The sequence below is a fragment of the Pelobates fuscus genome, chromosome 2 (genome assembly GCF_036172605.1).
Source record: "Pelobates fuscus isolate aPelFus1 chromosome 2, aPelFus1.pri, whole genome shotgun sequence".
Lineage (NCBI taxonomy): Eukaryota > Metazoa > Chordata > Amphibia > Anura > Pelobatidae > Pelobates > Pelobates fuscus.
Genome location: NC_086318.1, coordinates 316,044,217 through 316,067,951, shown reverse-complemented (window position 1 = coordinate 316,067,951; position 23,735 = coordinate 316,044,217). Strand labels below are relative to the sequence as shown.

The window sequence follows — 23,735 nt, the reverse complement described above, 5'->3', positions numbered from 1 at the left end:
ACCGGAGCTCTGTTTCCCTCTCGATCGTGTGCTCGGTAGTGGAGCGTAGGCCAGCCGCCATTTTGCATGCTCTGCCCACGACCGTTAGGTGTCGTAGTCTTGTCACTTGGGTCTCGTGTGGCCGGTTGGTCTTACGAGGTAGGACCGGGATATCCCCCGCCGGTCCAAAGGGGGGGGGACGAGGTCTCCGGGACTGTTTTCCCTTATTGCTCGGTGGCAGGAGAGCGGCCGCCTCTCCCGCGCCTGCTAGGCTAGTAGGCCTCACCGGTGCGTGTGGCGTGGGTCGGGTTGATCGGTGCTTGTAAGGTGTCGGTTTGTTGGTCCCGATTTCCCCCATCACTTGGTGGTCCCAGTTTGGCATTTGAGTGCCTTTTTAGTAGAGTTATCTCGCTTTTTCGGGTGTCGGCCACTGGAGCTGGTAAGGGTTGCTACTGCTCAGCTCTGCGGCTTAGCCCCGCCCCCGTCGATAACCTTTTTTTAATCTATTTGCCCACACAGATGAATATATCTTCGTATCTACATTTATAACAGAAATTGGTCTAAAATATTTAATTCATTTTTTTATCTTTACCGGGCCCGGTGCTTTATTTGTCTTTAAATTGGGAATCACATTTGACATTTCTTGCAAAGTTATTAGAGTATTTAACATTTTATGGTCAATATCAGATATATTAGAATGATTAAATTTCTCTAAATATTTTTTAATTTTATCTCGAACTTCTATTAAAGCACAATTTTTCCCTAAGTGATATAATTTTTTTAGAGAAAACATCTATGTTTGATGGGTCCAATATAATCTTCCTGTTTTCTATAATTTTATCTATTTTATATTTTTTCTTTTCATATTTTTTTTGGTTTGTTTGACGTCATTCTATTAGCCCTGTTTCCTTGGCTTATACCATTTTTGTTTTAAACGAAGGAGATTTAATTTAATTCACTCTACATCTTTGTTTTATTTGATCTCTAATTTTATAAATTTCTTCAAATATTTTAGGAGATGGACTTTCTTTGATTTTTTCTAATTGAGATAGATGAATATATAATTGTTGAAGAGGCAAACGTTTTTTTCCCCTCATTTGCACCAGATTTGAATACCGGTATGTGCCCTCTAATTACTGCCTTAAATGCACATCAAGTAGTTTCCTGCGACAATATTATTTTTTTTACACTTAGCTGATCTGGTCTGAGGCTCTATTTTATATGGTGTGTGGAATATTGTATATTTTCTTGCTTCGTGGTCCTACGTTGGAATCCCTTTTTAATCTTTGAGTAAGATTTGTGTCTGCAAATTTGTTATTAATATTGCCAGATCTTGCTCTATATGCTTCATGGAAGGGATAGTAGAAACACTACTCCTTTATTAATCATAGCATTAAGTATTATTATAGCAATACATCTATAAAGGCTACAGGGTAGCTCTCAAAAAAAATCCATTAAGGTTGAGAACTATTCGATTAGAGCTATTGAATCCCATCTTGCACCTATTAAACCATTCAAATTTTCAATCTAAGGTTGGGGGTTCAGAGGAAAATTAGGCCTCGTAAGATATTGATTTGTTTCTGTGGATGTATTTTCTTTACATGGAAGAAAATAAAATTGAGATTAAAATGTATTATACTGGCCAGTATCATTGTTTTACCATTTCATTTTCTTTCCAGGGATCTCCGCTTGATCAATTCTTTTCTTCATCCTATACCAATCCTATACAAAAAGTAGCAATTCTTGCAGAAACTGTAATACATATGTCCTAATTTTACGTAAAATATTTGTATTAAGTAGTAGCGCTTCAAGTTCATTCAGTCTCCATTATTATACCAATGATCAGACTAAATCGGGTTCCCTCTAGTGATCTTTAAACCCATCTGAATCTCTTGAGAGCCATGTTCAATATCTGATAAGGGAAATTAACTTTTGAAAATAATTCTTAAGAAGTTTTATCTTTAGTACAAAAAACAACAACAACCAAAAACAAACACAGCAAGGTTCTTTAGCTTCCTGTTAATTTTGTTCAAACCTATTTGAATTATCTGTTATACCATTAATAATCCCTAGATTTTTTTTAAATTTTTTGTTTAGTTTGTTCATTGATCCACATTCATGCATCAATTATCAAATTTAACTATGCCTACTTCCCTGATGGGTCAACTTGTGTACCATGGCCATAGTCTTCCCCTTAAAACCATTTACATTTAAATGTTTCTATGCCATTATCTTGTAATTTTGATGTTGTCATGAACCAAAGTAATTCTTTATTTTTGATTGCTTGCTGGCCGTTCTCTTTCTTTTTGTGAAGTGTTCCTTGCCGATTGACAAGCTATCCCTTTTATTTTATAATGAGCTGACTTTGCAGGTTACTAAAATATGTTTCTGTTCACTGCAATATCTCTAAAATATTCAGCATTCTGCAGTATATTTTATATGAAAATCATATATTTAACAAAACACAGTTTGAAAGCCAAGGTATTCTAATAAACTGGATGAAGAACACCATGATAATGAGAAATGGGATGAAGTACCAAGTTTAGAAAATTGCACACGCAACTTCTTTTAAAGAGGAAGTCATCTATTTTAATGAAACTATTTTTCTCTGTTAAATTGCAGGATTATCAAATTACTACACTTTGCCTCTATCATTTTATGTGCTTGAACCAGAGTCATTTGCTATCCTATTTTTCTAGTGGAATTTCAGTTTTGTTTCCATACAAACATCCTAATTTGGACACACTAAAGTAGATAACAAATAGTCTGCTTAATATAGTTCTGGTTGTCCTTGACTAACAAACAATATGTGTCTATTACCAGCAACATCAGTGTTTTCACGTCACTTAAAGTTACGCTTGGAATCCCTGGGGGTCAGTTCCTCCTTTTTTCTTTATTTATTATTTACCTCTTTACTCAATGCAAAACTTCCACAGTATGTTTATGCTGATGACACTATCATTTATGTATTTCAAAATTAATCTACACTTTATTTTTTTTATTTTTTTTATTCTTTATTTTTGGTGCGCAGAGAGTACATACACTAAGCTTGCATCACCACAATAGCAGAGCAAACCATGCATTTTCAAACAGTTGATAACAGTGGTATGGCTTTTATATATCATGCACACATTTTTGTTTTAGTTGAGTAAAACTTGCTATTCAGGTACTTTTAAGTGAGTAGAGAAGGTACAATATATATATGCAGTATCAAGCAATATATGATTTTTCTTTGCGTTTGCAAACGAGTTGTGTCTATTGTGAGTGCCTTCCAGTGCTATTAAAACAGGCTGAGCCAGCATGTTGATTAATAAGAACCCTGTGGCCCGTGCTTGGCAGTTTAGGAAGACAGACAGTTAGATGTGGGAAAATAACTCTCTAGAAGAGTGGGAATACCAGGAGCTGGCTCGGTGACTAATGGCTAAAATACTACTAAATAGAGAATAAAAATATAAATATGTGGTACTATGCCTTTAAATCTGGAATAGACAAAGTATCCCTATAAATGTGAATAAATGTGAATAAAGGTGCTATGAGTGGAGATCTCAAATAAACGGAATATCCCTTTAAATGTGCAAAAATACAAAGAGAATGCTGCTATACCTTTAAATATCCTTTAAGAATGTGCAAACATGCAAAGCAGTGCTATATAGGGGGGTGATAAATAGAATATATATATATATATATATATATATATATATATATATATATATAAATAAATACAAAAAGGTAAAAATGAGCGACCAAATTCTCTGCTGGATGACCAACAAATATGTATGAAACTGGTGTCTATATCCCAAACAACATGAGGGATAAATGATACCTGTTGCAAATAATATACTTTGTAAAAGATAGAAGTAACAAATAAGCTATACAGTACAAGGAACTGTTAGCTTTAGGCAATAAAAAACAATATATCGCTGGAAAACTGAAGCATAAAACTGGATCACTTCATATAAAAAATGCCAGTTTATTGAATATATTAAAATAACTTGGAAAAAGTGAAATATAATAAAAATACAGGTCACACTAGATTCAGAAGTGCATTACCAGACTGATGCATAGAAAAATAACAGCAAGGACCTTCGGATTGTTAAGGATGGATACGGATTGTGATGATTCAATATACAGCCGCCGGTGAGGATGGCTTGTGTCTGTGAGCACGTCCCGAGCAGGAGCCTCACTTCAGGGGACGTGCAGGACAGATGCCTCCGGTGGCGGTACTTTCCAAACAGGTCCTGCGTGTGGAGATTAGTGGTGCTGCTGGTACATGCGTCTGATCCCGTGTGTTGCTGGGATGCCTGTCTTACGCGTTTCGTAGGGAATGGGCCCTACTTCATCAGAGACATAATAGTGTCTAGTGCTTCAGTTCTTCTTTATATACATTGCCTAATTATCAATCATACGTTTAGGTGTTTAAACCAATATATTCTATACTAATAAAAACAGTATTTGTACCTGCATAAAATGATATATATATATATATATATATATATAAAATGCAAATCATTGCCACTAGGGTAAAAACAATATTTATAAAATCTCATTCATAAAATGTAGACAAATACATAGGACTGGTAAATGCAAAAATACAAAAAAGCAATATATGAATGTTCCAAATGAAAGTAACATATATAATGAATTAATTAGAGATGATAAAATGCTGGACATAAAATGCTGGACATAATTATATATACATGAAGATAGGTGGATAAAATCATAATAGTATATTAACTACATATGGATAACCAGTACTAGATAGGTACCATATAGGTATAGTGTGAATCCATCCTTCTAGGAGAAAACAGGAGAAAAATAATAATTAATGATAAATAATATAATAATATACAAAATAATAATAAATAAATAATCCCTGGTGGTGGTCTATAACTATAAATAAAGATGGAGAAAAAAAAAGGGGGGACTTAAATAAAGATGGAGGAAAAAAAAAGGGGGACTTTAAATAAAGATGGATTAAAAAAAAAAAAAAAAACATACATAAAAAATAAAGAAAAAATATATATAATTTAACAATTTTAAAAATTTATTAAAAATAGGGGGGAGAGGAAATGATCAGTGAACAGCTGGACAAAAATAATATTATAGGAAGGCATTAAGCTCAAAATCTACATTGAGTCCCTTAGGGAACAAAGTCCCTAACTTAAAAATCCACTTAGCTTCTGTCTGATCTAGAGCCTTATCAATGCTACCTCCTCTCCAGTGGGTATTCACTTTCTCAATAGGCATAAATGCAAGTCCTGTGGGGTCTCCCCCATGTATCTCTTTAAAGTGCTTGGAAAGATTATGTGTTGGAAGTCCCTTCTTAATATTTCTAATGTGTTCAGCAATACGTATTTTTAGGGGTCTTTTTGTACGTCCAATATATTGTTGTGGGCATGGACATGTTATTAAATAGATGACTCCTGATGTAGTACAGTCCATGTTGGTCTTGATATCATATTCCTCTTTAGTAGTGAGGGATTTAAATCCAGTGGTTGTGTCTTCTAATGATGGATTATTTCTACATGCTAGACACTTCTTGCATCTTGTGAAGCCACTGATGGTACCTTAATCCAAATCAGCACTTTCAGGTTTAGTGGTCGGTGCCAACATAAGTTGCAGGTTGGGTGCCCTAGTAAAAATAATCTGAGGTTGATTGTCGAGGAATTTAGATAGCGTTGGATCATTCTTAAGGATCCCCCAATGCTTCCTTAGTGTCTTCTGTATTGTATGAAATTGATGATTATATTTAGTGATAAAGGTGGGTGCTGAATTGGATACTTCTGTGGTACTGGGTTTCTTGCATAAGGTATCCTCTCTTGGGGTGGTAAGTGCTATATCCATAGATTCTTCTAATAGCGTTGGGGGATAACCCTTTTTCAGGAATCTCTGTTTCATTTCTTCCATTTGTGACTTGCACACTTCATTATTCGAGCAGTTGCGTCTTACCCTCCTGAACTGGTTCTGAGGTATGTTTCTTAACCATGTTGACTTGTGATGACTGTTAAAAGGAATACAACTATTACAGTCCACACTCTTCTTAAAAGTCTTGGTGTTGATTTGTCCCTCTTTGATGTAGATATCCAGATCTAAAAACTCAATGTGTTCTTTAGAGTGGTTAAAAGTGACGTTCAGATGATATGGATTGTTGTTAAGATAGGTTTTAAAATTCTCTAAGGATCCAAGGTCTCCTTTCCATATGAAAAAGCAATCGTCGATATATCTGAGTCATTTCTAATTAATTCATTATATATGTTACTTTCATTTGGAACATTCATATATTGCTTTTTTGTATTTTTGCATTTACGGGTCCTATGTATTTGTCTACATTTTATGAGATTTTATAAATATTGTTTTTACCCTAGTGGCAATGATTTGCATTATATATATATATATATATGTATCATTTTATGCAGGTACAAATACTGTTTTTATTAGTATAGAATATATTGGTTTAAAACCTAAACGTATGATTGATAATTAGGCAATGTATATAAAGAAGAACTGAAGCACTAGACACTATTATGTCTCTGATGAAGTAGGGCCCATTCCCTACAAAACGCGTAAGACAGGCGTCCCAGCAACACACGGGATCAGACGCATGTACCAGCAGCACCACTAATCTCCACACGCAGGACCTGTTTGGAAAGTACCGCCACCGGAGGCATCTGTCCTGCACGTCCCCTGAAGTGAGGCTCCTGCTCGGGACGTGCTCACAGACACAAGCCATCCTCACCGGCAGCTGTATATTGAATCATCACAATCCGTATCCATCCTTAACAATCCGAAGGTCCTTGCTGTTATTTTTCTATGCATCAGTCTGGTAATGCACTTCTGAATCTAGTGTGACCTGTATTTTTATTATATTTCACTTTTTCCAAGTTATTTTAATATATTCAATAAACTGGCATTTTTTATATGAAGTGATCCAGTTTTATGCTTCAGTTTTCCAGCGATATATTGTTTCCATTTTTATTGCCTAAAGCTAACAGTTCCTTGTACTGTATAGCTTATTTGTTACTTCTATCTTTTACAAAGTATATTATTTGCAACAGGTATCATTTATCCCTCATGTTGTTTGGGATATAGACACCAGTTTCATACATATTTGTTGGTCATCCAGCAGAGAATTTGGTCTCTCATTTTTACCTTTTTGTATTTTTGTATTTATATATATATATATATATATATATATATATATATATATATATATATATATATATATATATATATATATATATATATATAAAAATTCTATTTATCACTGCCCTATATAGCACTGCTTTGCATGTTTGCACATTCTTAAAGGATATTTAAAGGTATAGCAGCATTCTCTTTGTATTTTTGCACATTTAAAGGGATATTCCGTTTATTTGAGATCTCCACTCATAGCACCTTAATTCACATTTTTTCACATTTATAGGGATACTTTGTCTATTCCAGATTTAAAGGCATAGTACCACATATTTATATTTTTATATTTTTATTCTCTATTTAGTAGTATTTTAGCCATTAGTCACCGAGCCAGCTCCTGGTATTCCCACTCTTCTAGAGAGTTATTTTCCCTTGTTCTATATAGGTTTTTAGTGAATCCCTATCATTACCAGTTTTCGAGCAGCTTAGTGCTAGTCCGTCTCTCTCTCTCCTGTGTGGTACATTAGGTACACCAGAACCGTTCTACAGACAGTTAGATGTGTTGAATGAGTAAACTAACTTGTAGGATGCTTTAAGTTCTACATGTTAAGAGTGTTTAAGTTAGGCTAAAATAAAATGTAAACATAAGCATAAACATAAACAGATAGGTGGGTAGCTGTGTTGCCCTCTATGGACAGGGGGGGGGGGGGGGCATTGGAGGCAGCCAACTAAATTCATCTACACTTTAAGCTCTATTACAGCATACTTTCTCTGAGTTTCCAGAGTTTAAACTATGCCCTGTTTAAGTTAGGCTAAAATAAAATGTAAACATAAGCATAAACATAACTTTGAAATTCCAGGCCGCAGGATATCAGTGCAGAGCTGAAATTGCAGGTTCAGCGGTTCTCAGAGCTCAGAGCGTTTGGCTACAAGCCCTGGAAGATTCCCTCATGGGAAAATCCGATACAGATCCTTCCCATCTCATGTTCCTACTGAAACTATCCAATGAATTCCTTTCGGATGCCTCTGAGGAGTTTCTTCGTTTATCAGCAAGAATTATGGGGTTGTCGTCAGTAGCCAAAAGAGCGCTTTGGCTACGAACATGGACAGCTGATTCAGCGTCTAAGGCAGCCTTATGTGAATTACCCTTTGAGAGGAACAAACATTTTGGTACTCCTTTAGAAGACATTATTAAACAGATGTCGGATACGAAGAAAGCCCTACCTCTGGAATCAAGAACCCAGGGATATAAAAGATTTCAGTACAAGGGTCAGCAGTCCTTTCGTTACCAAGGGCGGTTTCGCAAGTTTCAAAAACACGGTGGGAACAACAGCCAGTGGTCTAGACATGAATCCAACAGGCAAGACAAAAAGAGGAAGTTTTGACGCCAAAAGAGTGGGAGGACGCCTTTGGTTCTTCGCCCACGAATGGAAAAAGAGTACTTCATATGGGTGGATTATAAGAACCGTTTCAGAAGGTTACAGGATAAAGTTTTTGTCAAGACCACGTCCATCCTTCCTACTGTCAAGCTATCCTTCAAGGGTAAAAACAGAGGCTCTCCTAACAGAAGCGCTCCTTCTTTTAAGAAAAGATGTGGTAGAGAAGGTACCCAAACGTTGGGAATTTCAGGGAGTTTACTCACGCCTTTTCCTGGTTCAAAAATCAGATGGATCCTTTCGGCCGATCCTAGACCTGAAACGAGTCAACACCTGCATACCGTACCAGAAGTTCCGTATGAAAAGTATTCTGTCTGTAATGCACATTTTACAAAAGGGAGATTACATGGCAAAGTTAGATTTAAAAGATGCTTATCTCCATGTACCAGTTTCAGAATCTTCCTGGAAGTTTCTCAGATTTGCGGTTCTAACAAGAAAGCGAAGGATTCTCCATTTGCAATTCAAGGCTCTTCCCTTTGGCCTGTCCTGAGCTCCTCGAGTTTTTACAAAGATCCTGGCACCCATAGCAGCAGTTTTACGTCTCAAAGTTATCTCGATTGTTCCATACCTGGACGATTGGTTCCTGAAAGCACAATCAAGGCAACTGCTAAAACTTCATCTCAAGATTGCGATGAAGGTTTTAAAAGATCACGGTTGGATCCTGAACCTGGAAAAATCCAAGTTGACTCCGTCACTGAGTCTAGAATTATTGGGGCTTCGGGTAGAATCACAGTCCCTCTCTCTTTTTCTACCAATAAAGAAACAATTGAGGATTTTAAAAGCCGTATCAAAGCTGCAAAAAAACCTAAGCTCAATCAGGGATGCTATGAGGTTACTAGGCCTCCTCACTTCTGCAATCCTGGCAGTAGCCTGGGCAAAGGCGGAATCAAAACCATTGCAATGGGACATGCTTTCCCAATGGACACGAAAACAGGAAGATCTAGACTCTGCCTTCGACCTATCCGAGGGGGTGAAAAGACAACTGAACTGGTGGAAAGACAGAAGCAAAATCTCAAAGGGCCTATCGTTTGCACAGAAACAGTGGATTACGATAACCACAGATTCCTCCCAGACGGGTTGGGGCGCCCATCTAGGTTCTCAGTTCCATCAAGGTCTTTGGAACAGAGAAGAGGCATGCGCTTCCTCAAATTTCAGGGAATTAAAAGCGGTTTGGAAGGCTCTGGTTTCCTTCAGCTCAGTCATCACCAATCAGACAGTAAGGATTCAGTCGGACAATGCCACTACGGTGGCTTATTTGAATCACCAAGGAGGCACAAAGGTAAAAGCACTACAAGATCTCTGCTACCGCTTAATGTCCTGGGCCCAAGCGAATCTTCTCGCAATATCAGCTACCCATATCAGAGGGTCTCTAAACATTTTTGCAGACGACCTCAGCAGAAGCCATTGGTCTCAGGAAGACTGGGCGCTATCAAACCAAGTTTTCTTGGAGCTGGTTTCTCGCTTCGGCAGGCCAGAGATAGACTTGTTGGCCACAAGGAGAAACAGAAAAGTACAAAGATTTGCTTCTCTCCGTACAGGAGATTACCCAGATGTCCTAGACGGTCTATCGATCCCTTGGAACTTCGACATGGCTTATGTTTTCCCTCCTATCGCTCTTATACCATGGATTGTTCAGAAAATAAGATGGGAGAAGGCACGAATCTTGGCAGTCCTACCCTTCTGGCCGAATAGAACTTTGTTTTCAGAAGTAGAAAACATGACCATCTCACGTTGGCATCTCACAGTCTCTTCTCACATTTTAGAGAATGTGACTCTTCCCGTAGAAACCCTGGGGATGTTTCACCTGACGGCATGGTTGCTGCAAGGATGATCCTTCAAGGTCATGGTCTTTCTGACCATTTATGTAACGTTTTGCTGTCCTCTGTCCGCCTGTCCACTTCGAAAATCTATTTCAGGGTTTGGATGAAGTTCAGAACCTGGTGTTCACTTCGGGGTTCGGATCCTGCCAAAGCCTCAGTCCCGGAAATTCTTTCTTTTTTGCAAGATGGGTTTGAAGCCGGCCTAGGGATATCTACGCTCAAAGGCCAGATTTCAGCTCTCAGTCACTTCCTGGTTCGTGACATTGCCTCAAACATGCTTGTACAAAGGTTTATTAAGTCCATACGGTTGAAGAGGCCTCCCAAGCTGGTTCCTTTTCCTACCTGGGATTTGTCTCTGGTTCTTCAAGCCCTTTGTGAGCCACCGTTTGAACCATTACTTAAAGTCCCCATCAAGCTGCTTACCTTCAAGACGGCCTTCCTGGTGGCTATCACCTCCGCTAGGAGAATAGGTGAGATCCGAGCTCTATCTTCTTCTCCGGAGTTCACCATATTTCATCAAGAAAAAGTGGTACTGCATCCCAGGCCTTCTTTTTTGCCCAAGGTTATATCAAGTGCTGCGATTAACCAGCCTATTATTCTGCCGGCCTTTTGTCAATCACCTACATCAGATCTGGAAAGAAAGTGGCATCTCCTGGATGTTAGGAGATCCCTGAAGATCTACCTTCGGAAGTCTCAGTGGTTTAGATCCTCAGATCATCTCTTTGTCTACTTTCAAGGCAAATATAAGGGTTGTGCTCTCTCCGGACCCTCGTTCGTTAGATAGCTGACAAATACCATCAGGTTGGCCTATCACTCCAAAGGGATTCCTCTTAGATTCCCATTAAAGGCTCATTTCATTAGGGCTATGGCGACCTCCTGGGCTGAAAGAGCAGCAGCATCACCTGAAGACATCTGCAAAGCGGCTACTTGGTCTTCATTACATACCCTTATCAAGCATTATAGGCTGGACATATTCTCATCATCTGAGGCTGCTTTTGGGCGTAAGGTGCTGCAAGCTGTGGCCTGCTGAGTCCCCACCCTTTATTTTGTTGCAGGGATCTTGCTATATCCCACTTGTGAGTACTGCCACTATACAAGGGAAAAACAGTAATTTTACTTACCGTAAATTCCTTTTTTCTTTGTATAGTGGCAGTACTGGCTTTCCCTCCGCTTCCCCTTCCTGTAAAGATGACTGAAAGAGCACAGCGCAGACTGCTCAATGAGGTGAAGAAGAATCCTAGAGTGTCAGCTAAAGACTTACAAAAGTCACTGGCAAATGCTAACATCCCTGTTAGCGAATCTACAATACGTAAAACACTAAACAAGAATGGATTTCATGGGAGGATACCACAGAGGAAGCCACTGCTGTCCAAACAAAACATTGCTGCACGTTTACAGTTTGCACAAGAGCACCTGGATGTTCCACAGCAGTACTGGCAAAATATTTTGTGGACAGATGAAACCAAAGTTGAGTTGTTTGGAAGAAACACACAACACTATGTGTGGCGAAAAAGAGGCACAGCACGCCAACATGAAACCTCATCCCAACTGGTGGTGGGGGCATCATGGTTTGGGGCTGCTTTGCTGCGTCAGGGCCTGGACAGATTGCTTTCATCGAAGGAAAAATGAATTCCCAAGTTTATCAAGACATTTTGCAGGAGAACTTAAGGCCATCTGTCTACCAGCTGAAGCTCAACAGAAGATGGGTGTTGCAACAGGACAATGACCCAAAGCATAGAAGTAAATCAACAACAGAATGGCTTAAACAGAAGAAAATACGCCTTCTGAAGTGGCCCAGTCAGAGTCCTGACCTCGACCCGATTGAGATGCTGTGGCATGACCTCAAGAAAGCGATTCCTACCAGACATCCCAAGAATATTGCTGAACTGAAACAGTTCTGTAAAGAGGAATGGTCAAGAATTACTCCTGACCGTTGTGCACGTCTGATCTGCAACTACAGGAAACGTTTGGTTGAAGTAATTGCTGCCAAAAGAGGTTCAACCAGTTATTAAATCCAAGGGTTCACATACTTTTTCCACCTGCACTGTGAATGTTTACATGGTGTGTTCAATAAAAACATGGCAACATTTCATTCTTTGTGTGTTATTAGTTTAAGCATACTGTGATTGTCTATTGTAGACATGTGCAATTCGTTTCGGTCCGAATAGGAATTCGGACGAATTTCGGACAATTCGGACATTCGGGTACTTCCGAATGTCCGAAGTGCCAAAGCACAGTATTGCCTAAGTACTAATATACTTACCCAGTGAAAGAAGAAGAATGTTACATTGTATACAATTTTAAATAAAAAGTATACAAACATAGCCAGGATTCACCTGTAAGCATTTGCAACACTTACAACAATCAAGTAACATACATTCATATAAAATGTAAGTTACTTGGCCAGTCAGTTTAATGACAGGAATGAATAAGTAGATAACTCCCTAATTCCCACGGTATTAGGGAGCTATCTACTAAAAGGCTGAAAGACCTAAATTGGTCTTTCAGACAAATTTACTAATACTAAGTAAAGATTACTTAGTATTAGTAAATTATGCCCCTACTCGCTATAGCGCGAGTAGGGGCATGTCTATTAAACAGTGAGCAGCCTGTGGCTGCTCACTGTAACCAAAAAAAAAGCAAGCCCCCCCGGCCCCCACCCCTGAGCGATGGGCCCTAATGTAAAATAATGGGGGGGCCTATTGTCCTCCCCCCGGGCCCCCACCCCCGAGTGGTGGGTGGGGGCCCTAAATCAGAATAAGGGGGGGACCTATTGTCCTCCTTCGGCCCCCACCCCTGAGCAGTGGGTGGGGGCCCTAAATCAGAATAAGGGGGGGGACCTAATGTCCTCCCCCCTGGCCCCCACCCCTGAGCAGTGGGTGGGGGCCCTAAATCAGAATAAGGGGGGACCTAATGTCCTCCCCCCCTGGCCCCCACCCCTGATTCTCTAAATCAGAATAAGGGGGGGAACCTAATGTCCGGCCCCCACCCCTGAGCGGTGGGTAGGGGCCCTACAGTAAAATAAGGGGGGGCTAGTGTCCTCCCCCCTGTCCCCCACCCGTCAGCGTCGGGTGGGGGCCCTAAATACTAATAAGGAGGGGGACCTAAGGTCCTCCCCCCTGGCCCCCACCCTTGAGCGGCGGGTGGGGGCCCTAAAAAATGTCCCCTGTCCCCCAGGTGACTAGGGGTCCCCAAACCCCTAGTCACCCCATCCCCCCCCAATAAAAATGATCCCCCTACCTACCCCTCTCACCCTTAAAATAATGAGGGGGGGACCTTTAACTAAGAACCTGTAAAAAAAAAAAACTTGCCATTCAATGTTTTCTTTCTTCTAAAATCTTCTTTTTTCAGCCCCAAAAAAGGGCAAATAAAAATCCATAATAACCGATGCAATTAAAAAAAACAACAACAAAAAGAGCGAAAAAATAAATAAATCCATCTTCACCCATGGAGGGCTCCGCGCAGACTGAGTGCTGTGACAGGTAAATGTAGAGACTTACCTGTCGGTCTCTTCATTTACCTGTCAGAGACATTAGGCCCCCCCCGCCTGTTCTTGTTTAGGGCCCCCACCCGCCGCTCAGGGATGGGGGCCAGGGGGAAGGACATTAGGTCCCTCCCCTTATTAATATTTTGCCCCCCCCTATTAGTATTTAGGGCCCCCACCCGCCGCTCAGGGGTGGGGGTTAGGGGGGGGGCACTATGTTGTTTTTTTTAAACAGTGAGCAGTCACAGGCTGCTCACTGTTTACTAGACATGCCCCTGCCCGCGGTATAGTGAGTAGGGGCAAAATTTACTAATAGTAAGTAATTTTTATTTAGTATTAGTAAATTTGGCTGAAAGACCAATTTAGGTCTGTCAGCCTTTTGGTAGATAACTCCCTGATACCATGGGAATTAGGGAGTTATCTACCAAGCGGCTGCAAGAGAAGTCCCGAGGTGCCGAAGCCCCGAAGTTGCTGAAGTTCCGAAGTCTTGAAGTGCCGAATTGCCGAAGTCCCGAATTGTGAAAATCCAGAATTTCGCAATGCCGAACCGAACCAAATTTTTTTCCCATGCACATGCCTAGTCTATTGTTGTGATTTAGAAGATGATCAGATCACATTTTATGACCAATTTGTGCTGAAATCCATATCATTCCAAAGGGTTCACATACTTTTTCTGTGTGTATATATATATATATATATATATATATATATATTTTTTTATTATTATTATTATTTTTTTTTTTTTTAAATGGAGATCTGTGTGGTGTAATAGAACCAACTCTGATCCTGGTTGGATGCCATATTCCAGCCTGTTGGATGGTTTCCAATAATGATTCAATTTAGGACAACTCCACCAGAGATGTGTATATGTTCTTAGGGCCTCTCTGCACCCAGGGCGCATATTTGGGATAATAGGAGATATTCAATGAAGAAATGTGGAAGTACGGTACCATTGCATAAGGGTCTTAAACACAGATTCATAAACTGGTTTCAGTGTAGATGAGTAGAATATAATGCATACTAAAATATAAATGAAAAGGAAACTTTGTTCAAATAAGAGGTAAAAAAAATAAAAATCATACTATAAAATAACAAATACAATGACAATTGAGCAGTGAGACTTCAGAGGCATGATATATACACCAAATTTGCGTTGGTAAGTGAGAGTTGTTTTGCTGCCTATAGTATCCCTTAAACTTCTGGAATAAAAGGGAATCATGACATGTCACGCATGTCATGTGTCCTTAAGGGGTTAAGGCAAAGTTGTTTTGGTGGTTAGAGTGCTCCCATAATAACTGTTAACCTCATTACTTTGTAAATTATTTTATTTTACAGGTCACGTTTCCTTGAGTTAAAAAATGTTACCAATATATAAAATCTAAAGTTTATAGGGGAAAAGAAACATATCAAATCAACATTTCAAGTTATTCAAACAAATCTAGTCCAGCTGTGAATATGAAAAGAAGTGAGATCTCTCACATTGTGAATACCTACGCCTTATAAATGTTAATTATAGTGCTTTAGCGCATGCATGCTTTTGCATAAACTCTTTGTCCTCTCCATTGACTTACTGTTTGTATGCCAGTTCAATATGCACCAGTATCTCAATTTCCATTCATCATTACACTTATTAATCAGTACTTGCTTAGTAACACTAAACAATCCCTGTAGCCTATAAATAGCGGTCATGTTGTAATGTATGACAAGACAATCAGTGCATGTAGGTGCTTTTTGTATTGGTTCTTAACATTTTGTTGCTCTTTATATATAAATATTTATTTTACTTATTTTTTTTTTCTTTTCTTTGTAGGATTTGTACAGTTTTTAGAAGGTTATTACATTGTACTAATCACAAAGAGAAGGAAAATGGCTGATATTGGTGGACACGCAATATACAAAATAGAAGACACTAGCATGATCTATATTCCTAATGATTCAGTTCGTGTTACTCACCCAGATGAAGCAAGGTAATAAATGTGGAATATTTAGATCATACAGTTGTAAGTTCTGTTTTAGATTAACCAGAAAAAGTCTGTAAACCATTAAAACCCCTTGAAAGAAGCTGCCTTCAAGTACTTGGAAATAATAAGACTACCTGATAGAACCTTTTCGGGACAATAAAGACATCTCCACCTTAAAGGACCACTAAAGGCACCCAGACCCCTTCAGCTTAATGAAGTGGTCTGGGTGCCAGGTCCATCTAGGAGTAACCCTTTCTGCTGTAAACATAGCAGTTTCAGAGAATCTGCTATGTTTACCTATGTGTTAATCCCGCCTCTAGTGGCTGTCTCATTGACAGCCGCTAGAGGCGCTTCCGCGCTTCTCACTGTGATTTTCACAGTGAGAAGACGCCAGCGTCTATAGGAAAGCATTGAGAATGCTTTCCTATGAGACTGGCTGAATGCGCGCGCGACTCTTGCCGCGCATGCGCATTAAGCTGGTGACGTCGATATGGAGGAGGAGGAGAGGAGGAGAGTTCCCCGCCCCTTCCTCCCCCTAGAGCCCGGCGGGAGGGGGGCCCTGAGGGTGGGGGGGACCTAGAGACCCTATAGTGCCAGGAAAACGAGTATGTTTTCCTGGCACTATAGTGGTCCTTTAATTTGTTATTGCCAACTGTAATACTAAAATTGTCTGTCTGTCTGCCTATCTATCTTCGAAACGAATTGCCTGTGTGATACAGTTAATCTAAAAGACATTACACATGCTAGTAACACACTGGTGTCTTGCCTACATTATCCTCTAGTCATTTTTATTTACTCGATTATTCTTTTTGTTTCCATGTCTAGGTATTTGAGAATTTTTCAAAATGTGGATCTGTCCAGTAACTTCTATTTCAGGTATATCATATAAGTTTAATACTATAATATCATACTATCAAGTCTATGCACGATTCCAAAATAGACATTGTGTTTTGTTTTCTACCTGTTAACTTATTGCTTCTGTCATACAATGTTCTCTTCTTTAACCCCTTAAGGACACATGACATGTGTGGCATGTCATGATTCCCTTTTATTCCAGAAGTTTGGTCCTTAAGGGGTTAAAGAGCTCAGTTACTTCTGTTTGTGGTCGATAGAGAGTTGTGAATAATTGCTTAAAGCACTTAACAGGTAAACAAATAAAAATGTATTTTATCCTGTGCTACGGTGTCTGTTTTCCACACTTGGGAAATACAGTAGTCATGCCAAGGCAGTGGCCTCGTACTGTCGCTGTGATGAATTTACCGTATTTATCGGCGTATAACACGCACAGGCGTATAACACGCACCTCATTTTTAGAAAGAAATTCCAGGAAATTTCCCCCCTCATGCCATAGTATTCCCCCCCCTCATGCCATAGTATTCCCCCCTCATCCCATAGTGTCCCCCCCCTTTCCATAGTATTCTCCCCCCCTCCCATAGTATTCCCCCCTCCTCCCATAGTATTCCCCCCCTCCTCCCATAGTATTCCCCCCCTCCTCCCATAGTATTCCCCCCCTCCTCCCATAGTATTCCCCCCCTCCTCCCATAGTATTCCCCCCCTCCTCCCATAGTATTCTCCCCCCTCCTCCCATAGTATTCTCCCCCCTCCTCCCATAGTATTCTCCCCCCTCCTCCCATAGTATTCTCCCCCCTCCCATAGTATTCTCCCCCCCTCCCATAGTATTCTCCCCCCCTCCCATAGTATTCTCCCCCCCTCCCATAGTGTTCTCCCCCCTCCCCTCCCATAGTATTCTCCCCCCCTCCCCTCCCATAGTATTCTCCCCCCCTCCCCTCCCATAGTATTTCCCCCTCCTCCCCTCCCATAGTGTACTACCCCCCCCTCCCCTCCCATAGTGTACTTTCCCCCCCCTCCCCTCCCATAGTGTACTTTCCTCCCCCTCCCATAGTGTACTTCCCCCATTACCCTCCCATAGTGTACTTTCCTCCCCCTCCCCTCCCATAGTGTACTTTCCTCCCCCTCCCCTCCCATAGTGTACTTTCCTCCCCCTCCCCTCCCATAGTGTACTTTCCTCCCCCTCCCATAATTACTTACCTGCCCTGAAGCGTGGGCCGGCTTCACAGCGCGCACCGCGGTACAGGAACTTTAATTTAAGGTTCCGGTTTCCGGCGGGACTGAAAGGAAGTGTGCACAATAGTGTGCACACTTCCTTTCAGTCCCGCCGGAAACCGGAACCTTAAATTAAAGTTCCTGTACCGCGGTGCGCGCTGTGAAGCCGGCCCACGCTTCAGGACAGGTAAGTAATTATGGGATATCGGCGTATAACACGCACCCACGATTTTTCCCCTATTTTCAGGGGAAAAAAGTGCGTGTTATACGCCGATAAATACGGTACTTACTTGGGCTGTGCTATGAGCTGCTCTGTTCATTCCTGTGGCTTCATTTGAGCTCTGGTAGGAAGTAACATAATATCATTACCTCTTAGTGCTGCCATAGGAGAGCAAGCTGGACTGCATAGGGTTACAGAGCACATGCAGGCTCCAGTGCTCAGCAGGGCCCATTGCCCATGTACTCGCTGTACCTGCTTATGGCAACCCCTGTTCATGTGTTTTCATTATGACAGATTTAGCTGCACACTGTCTTTTGACATGCAAGATATGTGTAGAGACATTTGTTTTGCAGATTGTTACAAAATACAAAATCTGCAGGTTGCTAAAAAAGAAAATTAACAGGGCATTTTATAATGATTTTTCTACACACACATACACACTCACTCACTCACTCTCTCACACACACACACACAAAAGTACTTGCTAATGGAAAAAATATTTTAGATTTTCTGCAACTCACACTATTTAGGCGACCTGCTGCCTTGATTTAAGTCTGTGTACATTTCTCTTTAATAAAATCAACACAATGAAGATTTGTGAGTATGGAAAATGTATGGATTTTACTCATCACAGAGCAGTTTCACCGGTTTGAATGCTTTAATGGGCGTGCGAGCAATGTCACCCATTATGTGAGTGACAACTTCTGCACCCCTGCTGCCTAACATGTGCACTGTTGGAATACAATACAAGAACACACCATCCAACTCAGAACAAGAGAATAGTGTGTCATGAATGTACTCTAGCTTTGCATGACTTTTGCTCTTGGTAAAAATTCAGTTTGTGAGCATTGAATTAAGGGCATTAACCCCGAATTTGGCAATACTATCTACTTAAATCATTTCAACTGCCCCTCTAATGGACTCTGTGTGCCTTTGACTGGTTAGATTTGGAGTCTGGACAGAAATAGCCCGGTTTAAATCCCTGCTGTCTGGAAGTTGATGCTAGGTGGGCAAAGCGGACAATCTCCTGTCATGTCCTGCAAGTCCCCTCCCACTTTAGGACTGGTGGGGGTCATCCCGGTCCTCTACAGCATTGCCTTTTTATTGGCTTTACCATAACTGGCCCCTGTGCTTGGGTCTGGAACCACAAATATCATCAACCCTTTATTGCCCAACACGGTGGCTGCCTGTACCACGGCACCTGAAGGCTTTTCCACACAGACTCAGCCATTAAGCGGATTTGTGGTCCTCTTTGAGCAACTGTGTGAACAGTTTTGGCAACGGCAGGAGGTTGATGTTGGAGTGCAAAGATCGAGGCTGAGGCCTTACTCACCTCAAAATGGAGACTCTTGTGAGTTTCTAGATCAAGTCTGATGACGCCTATCAGAGTGGGGAGATATCCTCTATCCTCAAGAGTACAAGAACCAAGGAAATATTTTGCGCAAAATGACTCTCAAGCCTCGTGTAATGCTGAACAGCGGAGAATGTGTGCACCTGGGGTTCCCTTCTGGCTTTGCATTCCCTCAGGGAACCGGAGTTCATTGCACATACTCCCGTCTGACTGACTCACAGCACTAAAGTGTTCAGCTGCAGCTACCTTTTGGACTTGACATCGGGTACATATACCAAGCCTCCAGAGTGGGTATAGGTTGAGAAACATAGACTGCAGACTAACTAAGTGATCAGTTGGCAGGGACTACATTTTACTGTCATCTGTTATTTTTTATTTTTTTAACCCTAAGGGTCAACTTTTATTTTTTGTAACCCTAAGGGGCTATATTTATTTTATTAATGAATTTAAATATATTAAAATTATATATTTAACTAGCTTGGGTGGGTGTAAGTTACATAACCAGTTTGAATAACCAACCAGCTAAACTACTCAAAAATGGAACATGGACACAGCGTAAAACTTCAAAGTTAGAAAAAAAACTGAATGGCTGCGTCTCAAATGTGCCCCTTCAACATCCACATATACCTGGCAAAGGTACATACGGGGGTATTTCTGTACTCAGACGACAAACCTGAGCAACATATGTAGTATTATACAGTCGTAGCACACATAAGGTCTAGTGGATGAAATCGGTGTCAGTGGGATTTCCTCCAAACATGCTCAGCAGTGTGGGAGCATTTTTGTAAGTAGCGTTTGCAGGGAGTGCCAGGGCTGTAACTGATGACGTGGGGATTTGTGCAGTTGGGGAGGAGCAAGAGTGCCTAGTACAGCTGAGAAAGTGTTGTAATGAGCTGTTGCGAGATCAGGGAAGTAGGAAAATGCCTGGTCAACAGTGTCCTTTACAGTGATTAGGAGATACTGTAGATTAAAAAAAGACCAAAGGAGGATGTGAGTGAAATATGTTTAGGGGCAGATGGGTTTCAATATAGATGTTGAAGTCTCCAGGTATTAGTAATGTTACATTTGGAGAGCGAAAGTGTGGTAGCCAGGTGGCAAATTTGTCAGGGAACTTGGAAGTTGGTTCAGGAGGGCGACAGAGGACTGCCACTCTGAAAAAGAGAGCATAGAGAACATGAAAATACAGTGGACTTCAAAAAAGGAGAACGAGCAGAAACAAGTACTGCAGGAGGAGGAGAGTAGCATCCCAACACTGCAACCATGTTTCTTGCCTGACCTAGGTGTACATCTAAAGTAGAGGCAACCATGTGTGAAAACAGCAATGGAAGCCGTGTCAGAAGAAGACAGCCAGGTTTCCGTAATTGCTAAAAGGTTGCAATAAGCTGGAAACAAATAGACCAGGAATGGCTATGAGTGTATTACACACGGAGCAAGCGTTACAGAGATTACAAATAAAGACCGTGCGTGAGCGCTATAGGTTAATGGAAATGTGATTGTCAGAATTGCGTGCCTTAGGGATTTTACTGCAGTATGTATGGGAAGAGTTACAGGGACAGGGATTGGAGAGATGTCGACAGCAGCAAGCAGTAGTAGGATTGTGAGTGAGAATTGTAGGAGTGGGCATAACTGGAGGTCTGGCATTACTGGAGAATTCGAATGATTTCATCGCCAATCAATTCATGATCCACCATAGGGGAGGGTGGGTAATATATAGATAATTTTGGGGTTATTATTGTAATAAGGAAATACAGTGAGATATAGAAAAAGGGCAGATAGGAGGAGGAGAAAAAAATATATAAGGAAAGCATTATGCAGCTAAACATTTGTGAATATACCCTGTTACTAAGTTCTGGTATGATGCTTGCTGTTCCTCCTGCCAGTTTCCAACTCCTGCTGTAACACCTGCTAGCCACTTGTAACCAGCTACTTAGTACTAGGCTGTTAAAGGGACTCTATAGTCACCATATAAAAGCAAGAAAGACAGGTCCCCCAGCCTTCCTTCTTGCTTTTATATGAACTTTCATTAATTAAAAAAAAAAAATCGGTGTTTTTATATTAAAAACTTACCTCCGTTCCAGCGCCGAGCTCCCCGCTAGGCCGCGCCCCCTTTTTCGTCAAAATGACGAAATCGCGGGGCCCAATGGGACGGCTTCGCGCTGGACCAATCGCGTTCTTCATAGAGCGGCATTGAATGCCGCCCTATGAAGAACCTGAGCGCTTTACCGCGCATGTGCGCGGAATGCGCGTTCGCGAGCTGAGCTGTCTGACTGACAGCTCAGCTCGCTTTCTAAAATTATCAATAAGGGGGGGGACCTACTGTCCCCCCCCGGCCCCCACCCCTGTGCGGCGGGTGGGGGCCCTAAAATGATCAATGAGGGGGGGGACCTACTGCCCCCCCCCGGCCCCCACCCCTGAGCGGCGGGTGGGGGCCCTAAAATTATCAATAAGGGGGGGACCTACTGTCCCCCCCCGGCCCCCACCCCTGTGCGGCGGGTGGGGGCCCTAAAATTATCAATAAGGGGGGGACCTATTGTCCCCCCCCGGCCCCCACCCCTGAGCGGTGGGTGGGGGCCCTAAAATGATCAATAAGGGGGGGACCTACTGTCCCCCCCCGGCCCCCACCCCTGTGCGGCGGGTGGGGGCCCTACAATTATCAATAAGGGGGGGACCTACTGTCCCCCCCGGCCCCCACCCCTGTGCGGCGGGTGGGGGCCCTAAAATTATCAATGAGGGGGGGGACCTACTGTCCCCCCCCCGGCCCCCACCCCTGAGCGGCGGGTGGGGGCCCTACAATTATCAATAAGGGGGGGACCTACTGTCCCCCCCGGCCCCCACCCCTGTGCGGCGGGTGGGGGCCCTAAAATTATCAATGAGGGGGGGGACCTACTGTCCCCCCCCCGGCCCCCACCCCTGAGCGGCGGGTGGGGGCCCTACAATTATCAATAAGGGGGGGACCTACTGTCCCCCCCGGCCCCCACCCCTGTGCGGCGGGTGGGGGCCCTAAAATTATCAATGAGGGGGGGGACCTACTGTCCCCCCCCCCCGGCCCCCACCCCTGAGCGGCGGGTGGGGGCCCTACAATTATCAATAAGGGGGGGACCTACTGTCCCCCCCCGGCCCCCACCCCTGTGCGGCGGGTGGGGGCCCTAAAATTATCAATAAGGGGGGGACCGGTGGGTGGGGGCCCTAAAATGATCAATAAGGGGGGGACCTACTGTCCCCCCCGGCCCCCACCCCTGAGCGGTGGGTGGGGGCCCTAAATACAAAGGGGGGGGGGACCCTAGTTAACCCTCCCCCCCCCCAAAAAAAAATATCTCCCTACCTACCCCCCTCACCCTAAAAATAATGAGGGGGGAGCATTAACTAAAAACCTGTAAAAAAGAAAAAATGAGATAAAATCAACTTACCATTCGATGTTTTCTTTCTTCTAAAATCTCCTTTCTTCAGCCCCAAGGAGGCTGAATGGGACGGCTTCGCGCTGGACCAATCGCGTTCTTCATAGAGCGGCATTGAATGCCGCCCTATGAAGAACCTGAGCGCTTTACCGCGCATGTGCGCGGAATGCGCGTTCGCGAGCTGAGCTGTCTGACTGACAGCTCAGCTCGCTTTCTAAAATTATCAATAAGGGGGGGGACCTACTGTCCCCCCCCGGCCCCCACCCCTGTGCGGCGGGTGGGGGCCCTAAAATGATCAATGAGGGGGGGGACCTACTGCCCCCCCCGGCCCCCACCCCTGAGCGGCGGGTGGGGGCCCTAAAATTATCAATAAGGGGGGGACCTACTGTCCCCCCCGGCCCCCACCCCTGTGCGGCGGGTGGGGGCCCTAAAATTATCAATGAGGGGGGGGACCTACTGTCCCCCCCCCCCGGCCCCCACCCCTGAGCGGCGGGTGGGGGCCCTACAATTATCAATAAGGGGGGGACCTACTGTCCCCCCCCGGCCCCCACCCCTGTGCGGCGGGTGGGGGCCCTAAAATTATCAATAAGGGGGGGACCGGTGGGTGGGGGCCCTAAAATGATCAATAAGGGGGGGACCTACTGTCCCCCCCGGCCCCCACCCCTGAGCGGTGGGTGGGGGCCCTAAATACAAAGGGGGGGGGGACCCTAGTTAACCCTCCCCCCCCCCCAAAAAAAATATCTCCCTACCTACCCCCCTCACCCTAAAAATAATGAGGGGGGACCATTAACTAAAAACCTGTAAAAAAGAAAAAATGAGATAAAATCAACTTACCATTCGATGTTTTCTTTCTTCTAAAATCTCCTTTCTTCAGCCCCAAAAAAGGCCAAA

At 42.6% G+C, this 23,735-nt stretch overlaps 1 protein-coding gene across 1 annotated transcript in view; it reads left to right on the top strand.

Moving 5' to 3' along the window:
* Positions 1-23,735, top strand: part of FIG4 (FIG4 phosphoinositide 5-phosphatase) — a 493,827-nt gene that overhangs the window by 85,642 nt on the left and 384,450 nt on the right. Inside the window, exons 5-6 of the mRNA XM_063443525.1 lie at positions 15,664-15,820; positions 16,640-16,690. Coding sequence (XP_063299595.1) covers positions 15,664-15,820; positions 16,640-16,690 — 208 coding nt within the window. The remainder of the gene's footprint in view (positions 1-15,663; positions 15,821-16,639; positions 16,691-23,735) is intronic.